Here is a 14,939-nt window from a genome sequence, read left to right as displayed (position 1 = left end):
CCCTAGACGCAATCCTTCTCGCCTCCTTAGACCAAATGGCAGCTGCCCAGAATGGTCCGATTTCGATGGAGCAAATATTTTGGCACATATAACAGGATTATAATGAACATCCAGTGGAGAGCTATCATTTGGAGAAAATCCACGTCAACCACACTCGTAACTGTGCTAATGATAGGCTCCATCTGTTGCTGTCTCAAGTGTAGAATCCCACACCTTTCACCTTCTGGTTAATACTGTCGGCCACCCCGAGCCAAAGACTAACTGAATGAACTGTGAAAATTTAACTAGTTCCAGGTACGGCAGTAGAAAGAATTCAGAGGGTCAAATTCTTCCAAGAGAAGAAGAGTGGGATGATGTGAGCTTAATGCAATGGGCCTCATTGCCACAGGCAGCCACTTGCTGTGATCTGCCTGTGAAACATTGTGCCACAGCACCCACCCTAGGTACTGCTGCCCGCCTGTCGATCAGTGATCAGTGTATTACCGAAGTCAGGGACACTTCAGCATGCAGCGCACGCGTTATTTGACACAGCCACGGTAGTACAAACACACTTTGGCTCGGATAAGTACAGGCCTTCTGGGCAGGCTGGTCATTTGATTGGACTGATGAGTGATTTAGGAGGCATCTGTTGTAATGCTGGCCTCTGCTGTCAGGCCACTACCGCTACGCCATCAACCTGACAAGATAGCCAACCAGGGTGTCGAGTCAAAGAAGTGATCGAGCTGAGGCACTCTGAGCCACTGGGCATCCACTAGTGCCAGATGTCAGATCGGACTTTGCATACCGGACGTTCTGTGGCAGGCTGCCAGCACATCCTGAATTAGACTATGCTTTTCGAATCTACAGTCTGTCCCATCAGCTCTTGAGGCAGGTCAGCCACCAGCTGAGAATGTTTACCATCATGGTGACCCCACATCCGGACCGTGCTGGGTGTGGCAGCTGCTGGCATCTTCACGACAATGCTCCACTGCTGAAGTCCATGCGTAGATGCACAACAACCAACGTCTGCCAAGTGCGTGCATGGATCATTAATACAAACTGTTGGAAAGCAAAGAAAGGCTTCTACTGAGAGCGAGCTGCTTGTAGTTTACCCAGACCCACCAGCTTCCATCTGAGAACATCCTCCACACCCTCCAAGATGGAGAAGAACCAAGAAGACATACTGGACTGAAATTAAATCTAGTGAATAAATACTAAAAGAAATTTAAGGGAAAAGGCTGTTGATTGATAATATACAGAGAGGAAAACTAAATTAATTGGACATCTAATTCGATGTAAATCCGTCATAAAAAAAACATCGTGGAAGGAAAAATCTTTGGAGAAAATGGAGAAAAAGCCGAGAACATTCATATTACAGAAATGTTATGAGTGGAATGAAGTGCAGAACGGCGAAGTAAAAATAAAACAACACATAAGACTTTTTTTACGAAACGTTTGGTAATGAATTTTCCCTTTTCACCTTTCGTCGGTTCTACCATTGTCATTTATGGTGTAGGCTCACTGCTTCAGGCCGTCTACGTTCGTGATAACACTGATGTCCAAAAGTAAAATTAGCAAAAAACAATAACGAAAGTACGCACAAGAGACGAAAATTGTGCCCTCATGCCAGAATAAAAACTGTTCCTATGCTCTTGTGTACTTTGCTGACCAGACAGCAGCTGAATCAACAGAATGCCTTCCGGAGTGAGTTGTCCAGAGCCTTACAGAGGACGTGTCAGGGCTGGCGCAGCGCTTACCTGGAAGATCTCGACGTCGAGGAAGACCCAGTCGCCTCTGGTCATGCCGAGCGCGTGCGCCGCCAGCATGAACTTCCGCACCAGCACCCCCCGCACGCTCAGGATGACCACTGCAACACGGCCAAAGGCGTCACAGTCACCTCACCAGCACCGCGCGTGCTCTCTCATGGACATTTACACAAGCGCTTACGCTTCTTTACACTTAGGCGTGCGCAGCTGTTATCCTCTCTGCAAATTACGGGAAGCATTCTCAAAATTTCCTGTTAATTTATGAGTACATATTGAGCGTGATCTCTAACAATAAATTGTCAGACAGTGAACAGGTTTCTCATACAAGGAAGCTGTAGCGGTAAATCTACTCCCCCTACCATTTCCTGGTGAAACTGAAGGAAAGTGTTTCCATTTCTTCCGCTCTCAAAATAATAAAATTCGATGTTAAACAGACATGTTAAATGCAGTCACGACTCAGGCGGTGAAGTCTTACAATATATTAATGGGGATGTAGCGTAACGGGAAGGCCAGTAGCCCACATACACTAAGGTGACAGAAGACATGGAACAGCGATATATACAGGGTGTTACAAAAAGGTACGGCCAAACTTTCAGGAAACATTCCTCACACACAAAGAAAGAAAATATGTTATGTGGACAATGTTAGAGCTCATTTTGTTACTTCTCTTCAAATCACATTAATCATGGAATGGAAACACACAGCAGCACTTCATACACTTTGTTACAGGAAATGTTCAAAATGTCCTCCGTTGGCGAGGATACATGCATCCACCCTCCGTCGCATGGAATCCCTGATGCGCTGACGCAGCCCTGGAGAATGGCGTATTGTATGACAGCCGTCCACAAAACGAGCGCGAAGAGTGTCTACATTTGGTACCGGGGTTGCGCAGACAAGAGCTTCCAAATGCCCCCATAAATGAAAGTCAAGAGGGTTGAGGTTAGGAGAGCGCGGAGGCCACGGAATTGGTCCGCTTCCACCCTATCGGTCTCCGAATCTGTTGTTGAGAAGCATACGAACACTCCGACTGAAATGTGCAGGAGCTCCATCGTGCATGAACCACATGTTGTGTCGTACTTGTAAAGGCATATGTTCTAGCAGCACAGGTAGAGTACCCTGTATGAAATCATGATAACCTGATCCATTGAGCGTAGGTGGAAGAAAGTAAAATCAGCTCTAACATGGAAATTAAGCGTTTCCGGACACATGTCCACATAACATCTTTTCTTTATGAGTGTGTGAGGAATGTTTCCTGAAAATTTCGCCATACCTTTTTGTAACACCCTTTATATGGCTGTAGTATCGTGAACAAGAGGTACAAAAGCGCAGTGCATTGGAAAGTCTGTCATTTGTACTCAGATGATTTGTGGAGAAAGGTTTCCGACGTGATTAAGGCCGCATAACGGGAATTAACACACTTGGAACGCGGTATGGTAGTTGGAGCTAGACGCAGACATTACATTTGGGAAATCGTTAGTGAATTCAGTATTTCGAGATCCACAGTCTCAAATGTGTGCTGAGAATACCAAACTTCAGGTATTAACCTTTCAGCACGCACAACGCAGTGGCCGACGGCCTTCATTTAACGATCGAGAGCAGCGGTGTTTGCATAGAGATTTCGGTGCCAATAAACAAGCACCTCTGCTTGATATAAGCGCAGAAATGAATGTGGAACGTACGACGAACATAGCCGTTAGGAGAATGAGGCGAAATTTGCTGCATATGGGCTATGACAGCGGCTGAAGGCCTAGACACAGAGAAAAAAAAATTAAATAAAACACGGCTAAAGGGCTTAATTCAATCATTAAAACAGCATTAATACACTGGAGAACGCCAAGCACAGTACTTACAAAATTACAAAAGGCGAAAACACAAATTAAAATAATAACAAGTGGTGTTCAGAAAGTGCACCAGGATCGGCCTGAGAAGATTTCTTACGGGTGTAGTGAAGTGAGACAGGCAGCCACGGCTTAAGGGCAGATAAGAGAAGGCAGCACAACCTAGGGACGGTTCACGACCGACCGACAATCTGAGCGATTTCCAACCGTCAAATAAAACTGAGCAAATAATAGAAAATATCGGCCGATGACAAGTAAACCAAAATACCTATACTTCGGACACGGCCTCACTGAGATCAAGGCATCACACACCACTCAAGACAAGTTTAAAATAATACAGAAAACACAAGTCACAACTGTCGCGACGGAAGAAGGCTGCGGGTTCTAGGCAACAACGTACATCACTTGTTATCACACGCGTCAACGGTTGAGGAAAGATCAATCCATCAAAACGAAGAAATAGTTGTAAGAACCGGCAACTAATTACTCAACTTGTGGATCCTGCTTCGGAGGAAAGCGAAAAGTCGCTCACATAGCTAGCGCCTCCAAATGCAACAGCGCGTGCCCGCCGCCAAAAGCTTCGGCCTGGCTTCGCGCTGTAGGAACTACGTCGCTGCTCAGTTCCAACGAACCAACAACGTCCAACCTCATCCCGACTCGGAAAATGGTGTTCGTCCTGAGGATCCGAGACGTCGTCGAGAGAGACGACCGGCCGAGCAAACGACCAGTGGCAGCCGGCTTTCGTCGACAGCGGCCCCGGCGACTGCTAACACCCCACGGACCCCACCGTTGGTGGCTGCCAACTCTTCCCCCACTGATACTGGTGCCAGTGCTCAGCGGACCACATATCGCCATACGGCGACCAGCCAGCCGACCGACCAACGGTTTTCCATCTGCGTCGACCACGGTCCCGGCGCGTACTTGCACATGGCGAACCTGCCTGCTGCTGACTGCCAACTCGTCCAACAGCCGGGTAACGCCGAACCCGACTCAGTTCACAACCGAAAAGCGACTGAGACTCAGAGCCGACGGACTAACATGCGACTGTCTGCCTTCCGAGTGACTCCGCCGACTCACTACACCGACTCACTGCACCGAGTCGTTCCTCTCAGAGCAGAACCCGGAAATACTCGCGGTCGCTCCACAGATAGTAAAACGAACCTACTATCGATAGCGCTGGTGCTGCCACTCACGGACAGCGAAGGTGAACAAGGATAGAGGCGCCAGAAAACATTAACACAAAACTATATTATTATTATTATGACGATTGTTCCCCTTTAGGAGAGCGATTGAACTTGAATTCATAATTTCATCTTCGGATGTTTTTCTTCTTTGCTTCACAAAACCTCCTCAGCCTCTCAGAATGGTCCTTCTTCCGTTCCTCTGTCAATTTTTTTTACCAGGCTGACGCGATGTTCTTTCCTCAAACTTCACATTTGTGATTTTATGCCGGCACTGGGTGCGATCTTCGAGATTTTTTTATGTTGATCTGCTGTAGATCCCTCTGGACTTCTTTCAGCCATTCTGGGCCACTTTTACTCCTTGTTATAATATACCCGTGGTCTAGGGGACAGCCGGCACGGTAGCTCAGCGTGTTCGGTCAGAGGGTTAGCTGCCCTCTGTAATAAAAAAAAACTGGGTTAATCGAGCAACAACGAACATAAACGGATGTTTCGCGACGTCCGCACCGAGCAAATACAACGAACGAAATCGATCAAATTGAGATTAAAAAATAAAAAAAGGGGGTAGCGTCTTTGATTCATAATCAAAACGCCTTCGGACCCGGGTTCGATCCCTGCCACTGCCTAAATTTTGATAAATAATCAGCATTGGCGGCCGAAGACTTGCGGCATAACAAGTCAGCCTCATTCTGCCAAAGGCGTTGTCAAGGAGGGCGGAGGAGCGGATAGAGGTTCAGGGCACTCTCTTGTCCTAGGGGTGGGAAATTGCTCCTAAAGGCGGAAGAATCAGCACTGATCACGACATGAGGATGCAGAAGGCAATGGAAACCACTGCATTAAAGACACGTAACGTGTATCCACACGACATGTGGCCTGTAGTTGAAGAAGTGTCATGATGGATCTCTCCTTTGGCTGAAGATTCCGGAATAGTCCCCCATTCGGATCTCCTAGAGGGGACTGCCAAGGGGGAGGTGACCATGAGAAAAAGGTTGAATAATCAACGAAAGGATAATGTTCTACGAGTCGGGGCGTGAAATGTCAGAAGCTTAAACGTGGTAGGGAAACTAGAAAATCTGAAAAGGGAAATGGAAAGGCTCGATCTAGATGTAGTAGGGGTCAGTGAAGTGAAGTGGAAGGAAGAAAAGGATTTCTGGTGAGATGAGTATCGGGTAATATCAACAGCAGCAGAAAATGGTATAACAGGTGTAGGATTCGTTATGAATAGGAAGGTAGGGCAGAGGGTGTGTTACTGTGAACAGTTCAAGTGACCGGGTTGTTCTAATCACCGACAACGATAGTTCAGGTATACATGCCGACGTCGCAAGCTGAAGATGAATAGATAGAGAAAGTGTATGAGGATATTGAAAGGGTAATGCAGTATGTAAGGGGGACGAAAATCTAATAGTCATGGGCGACAGGAATGCAGTTCCGAAATCAGATACTGGATAGTAAGGCGTACGCAGGAGCAGATATAGACTCAGATCACAATATAGCAGTGATGAAGAGCAGGCTGAAGTTCAAGACATTAGTCAGGAAGAATCAATACGCAAAGAAGTGGGATATGGAAGTTGCAAGGAATGACGAGATACGTTTGAAGTTCTCTAACGCTATAGATACAGCAATAAGGAATAGCGCATTAGGCAGCACAGCTGAAGAGGAATGAACATATCTAAAAAGGGCCATCACAGAAGTTGGGAAGGAAAAAATAGGTACAAAGAAGGTAGCTGCGAAGAAACCATGGGTAACAGAGGAAATACTTCAGTTGATTGAGGAAGCACAAACATGTTCCGGGAAAATCAGGAATACAGAAATACAAGTCGCTGAGGAATGAAATAAATAGGAAGTGCAGGGAAGCTAAGACGAAATGGCTGCAGGAAAAATGTGAAGACATCGAAAAAGATATGATTGTCGGAAGGACAGACTCAGCATACAGGAAAGTCAAAATAACCTTTGGTAACATTAAAACCAACGGTGGTAACATTAAGAGTGCAACGGGAATTCCACTGTTAAATGCAGAGGAGAGAGCAGATAGGTGGAAAGAATACATTGAAAGCCTCTATGAGGGTGAAGATTTGTCTGATGTGATAGAAGAAGAAACAGGAGTCGATTTAGAAGAGATAGGGGATCCAGTATTAGAATCGGAATTTAAAAGAGCTTTGGAGGACTTACGGTCAAATAAGGCAGAAGGGATAGATAACATTGCATCAGAATTTCTAAAATCATTAGGGGAAGTGGCAACAAAACGACTATTCACGTTGGTGTGTAGAATATATGAGTCTGGCGACATACCATCTGACTTTCGGAAAAGCATTATCCACACAATTCCGAAGACGGCAAGAGCTGACAAGTGCGAGAATTATCGCATAATCAGCTTAACAGCTCATGCATCGAAGCTGCTTCCAAGAATAATATACAGAAGAATGGGAAAGAAAATTGAGAATGTGCTAGGTGACGATCAGTTTGTCTTTAGGAAAAGTAAAGCCACGAGAGAGGCAATTCTGACGTTACGGCTAATAATGGAAGCAAGGCTAAAGAAAAATCAAGACACGTTCATAGGATTTCTCGACCTGGAAAAAGCGTTCAACAATATAAAATGGTGCAAGATGTTCGTGATTCTGAAAAAAAGTAGGGGTAAGCTATAGGGAGACACGGGTCATATACAATATGTACAACAACCAAAAGTGAATAATAAGAGTGGACGATCAAGAACCAAGTGCTCGTAAAAGAAAGGTTCAGGAGTGAAATTAAAATACATGGTGAAAGGATATCAATGATACGATTCGCTGATGACATTGCTATCCTGAGTGAAAGTGAAGAAGAATTAAATGATCTGCTGAACGGAATGAACAGTCTAATGAGTACACAGTATGGTTTAAGAGTAAATCGGAGAAAGACGAAGGTAATGAGGAGTAGTAGAAATGAGAACAGCGAGAAACTTAACATCAGGATTGATGGTCACGAAGTCAGTGAAGTTAAAGAATTCTGCTACCTAGGCAGTAAAATAACCAATGACGGACGGAGCAAGGAGGACATCAAAAGCAGACTTGCTATGGCAAAAAAGGCATTTGTGGCCAAGAGGAGTCTACTAATATCAAATACCGGCTTTAATTTGAGAAAGAAATTTCTGAGGATGTACGTCTGGAGTACAGCATTGTATGGTAGTGAAAGATTGACTGTGGGAAAACCGGAACATAAGAGAATCGAAGCATTTGAAATGTGGTGCTATAGACGAATGTTGAAAATTAGGTGGACTGATAAGGTAAGGAATGAGGTGGTTCTACGCAGAATCGGAGAGGAAAGGAATATGTGGAAAACACTGATAAGGAGAAGGGACAGGATGATAGGACATCTGCTAAGACATGAGGGAATGACTTCCATGGTACTAGAGGGAGCTGTAGAGGGCAAAAACTGTAGAGGAAGACAGAGATTGGAATGAATACGTCAAGCAAATAATTGAGGACGTAGGTTGCAAGTGCTACTCTGAGCTGAAGAGGTTAGCACAGGAAAGGAATTTGTGGCGGGCCGCATCAAACCAGTCAGTAGATATTGAATAATTTCTTTGCTGTTCTGGAGTCTTCCATCCTGTAGATGTGAGTATAAAATTTGGCTCTGATTTCATCTTTCATCTGTTACTATGTTGATCTTTCTATAGAGTTCGTTTTGTGGTCTCTTCATCCAAATGCCGTTTTTGTTGATTGGACCGTAAATCTTCCTGAGAATTTTTCTTTCCTGCTTTTCTATTTCCTTAAGTTTTGAATGTCTATTAATAACCATTGTTTCAGCTGCATAGATTGCTTCTGGAAGAATCACTGTTGTATAGTGCCTTAATTTTGCGTCTGTCGAAATGCACTTCTTGTTGTAATCCGTCCATGTTAGCTTGTAGGCCTTCTGGAGCTTGGTGATTCTTTGTTCATTGGCAATTCGGTTTAATCGTGAGGACTGTATAGTTTCACCGAGGTATTTAAAATGGCAAACTTGTTAAATTATACCATATTTTGTTATTAAAGGGGATTTATTTTCTGACTGCCTTTCCATATTTTTTTTGTAAGATATTTGTAGCCCGGTTTGTTGTGAAATTTCATGTAGTTTTTCCACTGCGTGAATCGCTTCTGTTCTGTTATTGGTGATAATTGCAATATCGTCAGCGAAAGCAAGACACTTGACTTTAATTCGGTTCTCTTTCTTGATAGCAATTTGGATATACTTTACATGAGGTTCCCATTCCCTGATTATCTTTTCTGGAACAATATTGAAAAGGATTGGGGATAGTCCGTCCCCGTCGGACTCCAGATTTGATTTCGAAGGGTTCTGATACTTCGACCATGAAATTCACTTTGGCCGTTGTTCCTGTAAGCGTCTGTTCTGTGATTTTTCGTGTCTTTCGGTCGATCCCAAATTCTTCCATGATTTTAAACAGGGTTCCACGGTCCACTGAACCATATGCTTTCCTGAAGTCGATGAATGTAACTACTGTGTTTCTGCATTTCCTCATTTGTAATATTGTCTTTAAGCACCAGATCTGTTCCGCACATGAGCGTCCTTTTCTGAATCCGGCCTGGTATTCACCAATTAGTGTATCTGCTTGGGATTCTATACTGTTTAAAAGCGCTTTAGAAAGGATTTTGTAAGCGACTGGGAGCAGGGAAATTCCTCTGTAATTGTTCATGTCTGTCTTGTCGCCCTTTTTGTGTAGCGGGTGAATTAGATCGCATTTCCAGTGCTCTGGTATCTGCTCCGTTATCCATATGTCTGACATTATATGGTGTAATTTCTGCTTAAGTATAGGATCGTTTAGTTTCCAGAACTCAGCAATGACCCCATCTTCTCCTGGTGCTTTGTTATTTTTCAACTGCTTGACTATCTCCATAATTTTTTCAAGATCCGGGGCATGTGAGTCTGGATGTGTGAATACTGTAGAAGAGAAGACAAGTTTTTCTTGGGGTGGTTCGCAGTTGAGGAGGGAACTGAAATATTGGGCTAAGATTTTTTGAGTTATTTTTCGTGTTGGTTTCCAAAGAGCCATCGTTTTTCTTGAAGCACAAGCTAGGCGCTTGGTATCCCTGTAAGTTTTCTCTGAAAGTCTTATAAAAATTTCTTGTATTATTTTTGATGAAATCTGCTGTATTTTAGAGAGTCTGTTGTTGTCATATCCCCGTTTTTCTTTTCTACTTATTTTTGAGGTCTGTTTTTGAGTTTTAAGAAAGTTCTCCCAGTTTTCTTCAGTTTTGTGACTGCTAAATTTTTTCCATTCGGTTGTCGACTGCCTCATCACAGGTTGCATTCCACCAGCAATGTTTCCTGTTGCGAGGGGGTTGTCCTAATTTGAGGGCTTCCTGAATTTTCTCTGTTGGCTTCTTCCAGTCTGTTGATTTTTCCTGAGTAATTTGCATGATGATTTTTTCTTTGTTGAGTTGCAGATATTCCGGATTTGGTTTGGTACTTTTGTGTGGCCTTTTCAGCATTCTGTTGGGTTCGAATTTTGTTTTTATTTGGAGAAGATGATGATCTGATTCAAAGACACCTTTTGCAGGTTATGATGTTTTGAATTTCTTTTATGTTTTCTTTGGAAGTTGCGACAAAACTATATATATATATATATATAGCTAACACTTGGTTTAAGAATCATGAAAGAAGGTTGTATACGTGGAAGAACCCTGGAGATACTAAAAGGTATCAGATAGATTATATAATGGTAAGGCAGAGATTTAGGAACCAGGTTTTAAGTTGTAAGACATTTCCAGGGGCAGATGTGGACTCTGACCACAATCTATTGGTTATGACCTGTAGATTAAAACTGAAGAAACTGCAAAAATGTGGGAAATTAAGGAGATGGGACCTGGATAAACTGAAAGAACCAGAGGTTGTACAGAGTTTCAGGGAGAGCATAAGGGAACAATTGACAGGAATAGGGGAAAGAAATACAGTAGAAGAAGAATGGGTAGCTCTGAGGGATGTAGTAGTGAAGGCAGCAGAGGATAAAGTAGGTACAAAGACGAGGGCTGCTAGAAATCCTTGGGTAACAGAAGAAATATTGAATTTAATTGATGAAAGGAGAAAATATAAAAATGCAGTAAATGAAGCAGGCAAAAAGGAATACAAACGTCTCAAAAATGAGATCGACAGGAAGTGCAAAATGGCTAAACAGGGATGGCTAGAGGACAAATGTAAGGATGTAGAAGCTTATCTCACTAGGGGTAAGATAGATACTGCCTACAGGAAAATTAAAGAGACCTTTGGAGAGAAGAGAACCACGTGTATGAATATCAAGAGCTCAGATGGCAGCCCAGTTCTAAGCAAAGAAGGGAAGGCAGAAAGGTGGAAGGAGTATATAGAAGGTTTATACAAGGGCGATGTACTTGAGGACAATATTATGGAAATAGAAGAGGATGTAGATGAAGACGAAATGGGAGATACGATACTGCGTGAAGAGTTTGACAGAGCACTGAAAGACCTGAGTCGAAACAAGGCCCCCGGAGTAGACAACATTCCATTAGAACTACTGACGGCCTTGGGAGAGCCAGTCATGACAAAACTCTACCAGCTGGTGAGCAAGATGTATGAGACAGGCGAAATACCCTCAGACTTCAAGAAGAATATAATAATTCCAATCCCAAAGAAAGCAGGTGCTGACAGATGTGAAAATTACCGAACTATCAGTTTAATAAGCCACGGCTGCAAAATACTAACGCGAATTCTTTACAGACGAATGGAAAAACTGGTAGATGCAGACCTCGGGGAGGATCAGTTTGGATTCCGTCGAAATGTTGGAACACGTGAGGCAATACTGACCTTACGACTTATCTTGGAAGAAAGATTAAGAAAAGGCAAACCTACGTTTCTAGCATTTGTAGACTTAGAGAAAGCTTTTGACAATGTTGACTGGAATACTCTTTTTCAAATTCTAAAGGTGGCAGGGGTAAAATACAGGGAGCGAAAGGCTATTTATAATTTGTACAGAAACCAGATGGCAGTAATAAGAGTCGAGGGGCATGAAAGGGAAGCAGTGGTTGGGAAAGGAGTGAGACAGGGTTGTAGCCTCTCCCCAGTGTTGTTCAATCTGTATATTGAGCAAGCAGTAAAGGAAACAAAAGAAAAATTTGGAGTAGGTATTAAAATTCATGGAGACGAAGTAAAAACTTTGAGGTTCGCCGATGACATTGTAATTCTGTCAGAGACGGCAAAGGACTTAGAAGAGCAGTTGAACGGAATGGACAGTGTCTTGAAAGGAGGATATAAGATGAACATTAACAAAAGCAAAACGAGGATAATGGAATGTAGTCAAATTAAATCGGGTGATGCTGAGGGAATTACATTAGGAAATGAGACACTTAAAGTAGTAAAGGAGTTTTGCTATTTAGGAAGTAAAATAACTGATGATGGTCGAAGTAGAGAGGATATAAAATGTAGACTGGCAATGGCAAGGAAAGCGTTTCTGAAGAAGAGAAATTTGTTAACATCGAATATAGATTTATGTATCAGGAAGTCGTTTCTGAAAGTATTTGTTTGGAGTGTAGCCATGTATGGAAGTGAAACATGGACGATTACTAGTTTGGACAAGAAGAGAATAGAAGCTTTCGAAATGTGGTGCTACAGAAGAATACTGAAGATAAGGTGGATAGATCACGTAACTAATGAGGAGGTATTGAATAGGATTGGGGAGAAGAGAAGTTTGTGGCACAACTTGACTAGAAGAAGGGATCGGTTGGTAGGACATGTTTTGAGGCATCAAGGGATCACAAATTTAGCATTGGAGGGCAGCGTGGAGGGTAAAAATCGTAGAGGGAGACCGAGAGATGAGTACACTAAGCAGATTCAGAAGGATGTAGGTTGCAGTAGGTACTGGGAGATGAAGCAGCTTGCACAGGATAGAGTAGCATGGAGAGCTGCATCAAACCAGTCTCAGGACTGAAGACAACAACAACAACAACATATATATATAAAAACCCCATGCTCATCCTTGTCATGCTTGTAGTATCAACACATCAATGAGCACATTCTAGATCTGCGGGCTTCTTATAGAAATAGAAGTCGTTCTTTAATGTCATTATATCTGGGATGTAAATTAATTTATAGAAAATATACTTGTAAAATAATTAAAACTATTTTTATAGTGTTGTCTGAAGAGCGAGCATCTACAGCAGGGTTGATATCTCGAGACTGAACTACAAGTAAGCATAGTCGCTGTTCTAGGCGCGCAGTCCGGAACCGCGCGACTGCTACGGTCGCAGGTTCGAATCCTGCCTCGGGCATGGATGTGTGTGATGTTCTTAGGTTAGTTAGGTTTAAGTAGTTCTAAGTTCTAGGGGACTGATGACCACAGATGTTAAGTCCCATAGTGCTCAGAGCCATTTGAACCATAGTCGCTGCCACACGCAGCGACGAATAAGAGACGTGGGCGTAAAAAAAGCCAACACAGTTTCCATACGCCGCCGCTGCTGCTGAGGACTGACTTACGGAAGAGTGGAATTTCGTTCAGCCCCACTCTGCAATCTTCGCCGAAGTTTACAGCGTCGTCTCTCTGCCGAGCCAGCAAAGCGACAGTCGTATTAGAGAGAACTATGTAGCAAAACTTACAGTCAATCGTACTTCGAGAGAAAAGACTATTATTTTGTACTTTATCAAGCGACATCTTACTGTTCAGTAACAGTAACAGTAACAGATACACATACACATGCTTGCTTACAGAGTTAAATATTTCGTCTTGTTCATATTATAAGACAGTGGTTTAATATTTTGTACAGTATATGTAATACAGTAATATGTTGTACAGTATCAACTCTGCCTCCTCCAGAAGTCATCTAAGAACCCGTCACAGAGCCAGCGCCTGTTATTTCATCCGGAAAGACAGTTTTTATTTCTTAAAATCGCCTGATATGCGCCTCATCTTACATCTGTTGGCCAGTCTATACAGTGTTTCACATACGACGTGAGAGCTGTTTATATCCAGATGTGAAATTTGCTCAAGCCCAAGTTATAAAACCGACTCACTCTTCACATATGAATATTTATTTGTACTCATTTATGTTAAATTGGTACTACTGAGGTAATGGCGGGCAGTGACTACCATTACCCTGATCATATTTACTACTATTACCCCGAATGCATATATCAGTTTATACTTAAGGAGTTCATTTTTAATATTTTAACGTCAGTAATGACATGTGTGAAAGTGATTTTATGAACCACATGCCCTTAAAGGTTCTCTTTACATACTGTAGCAATGGAAGTAAAGAAAGAGTGAAGCATAACGAATAATAAAGCAACGAAATTTAATGATGACGCAGAATTTTAGGTACAGCATTTACTGTAATTTTGATAAATAATATAATTATTTCAGCCACGAAAATACAGAAAGGGTAAAGGTATGGGCTATGACTGGAGGAGAGCAAAAGATTTGTGCTTTGGCTTATTAGCTCTCTTACTGGCTAAGCGGCGTTTCTTAAGGCGGAGTTGAAGCAATATAATTGGTCGCTAAAATACTGGGCTATGACTGAGAAATCTAAAGAGGTATCTGTATTCATAAAAGCTGTGTGGTTGGCCAAGGGAGCGTGGATTAAGAACAAGTATCTAGTGATCGGCGTCGAAATCACTGGGGTGTGATTAGCAGATTTAATCATATGTTTGTTGATTTAAAAGCTCTCTGACTGGACTATTTATATTTTGGATACAGATCTCATTTATATGTCGTACATATATAAGTCATAAATGTGCGTAGTTGTAGTAGTGATTTTCCGTGTTTCTTTATAAAGGAAGATCAGAGAGTATGGTCCTTGTTTAGCTCTTGCATCACTGCAGAAGCGAATAATAAGACTGATACAGCTGTCACTAGATGTACCGTTGAGAAAAAGCTGAAATCGAGTAATATTGAACGATTTACCATGACTCGATGGAGTCCTTATCAGAATCTGTAGGGCTGAGTTGGTCCTACTCTTAACCATAACACAACGTAGACCTCCTGACCAAAAAACCTGTACCCAGTGGCTGAAAGGAGGCACAGGTCACACCCGTTTAGATAAAGAGTAGAAGTTGATCCATACCACTTCCAATCTTATACTCTGCAAGCTTAGACCTATTCTGGTCTCTGTCGTAATGATATGTCTTCTCCATGACAACCAGCATGAAGCACAAAAAACAACGGTCATGCCAATCCCACATGGTATCCTGGAAGTCATGGA

The 14,939-nt window shown here is 42.7% G+C and overlaps 1 protein-coding gene across 1 annotated transcript in view; it reads right to left on the bottom strand.

Annotated features, from left to right (window-relative positions):
* Nucleotides 1-14,939, bottom strand: part of LOC126267230 (atrial natriuretic peptide receptor 1-like) — a 534,344-nt gene that overhangs the window by 69,299 nt on the left and 450,106 nt on the right. The window contains exon 6 of the mRNA XM_049972212.1: nt 1,737-1,846. Coding sequence (XP_049828169.1) covers nt 1,737-1,846 — 110 coding nt within the window. The remainder of the gene's footprint in view (nt 1-1,736; nt 1,847-14,939) is intronic.

Source organism: Schistocerca gregaria, chromosome 4 (assembly GCF_023897955.1).
Source record: "Schistocerca gregaria isolate iqSchGreg1 chromosome 4, iqSchGreg1.2, whole genome shotgun sequence".
In the NCBI taxonomy this organism is placed as follows: domain Eukaryota; kingdom Metazoa; phylum Arthropoda; class Insecta; order Orthoptera; family Acrididae; genus Schistocerca; species Schistocerca gregaria.
The sequence above is the reverse complement of the archived record's forward strand: the minus strand, read 5'-3'. Positions and strand labels throughout refer to the sequence as shown.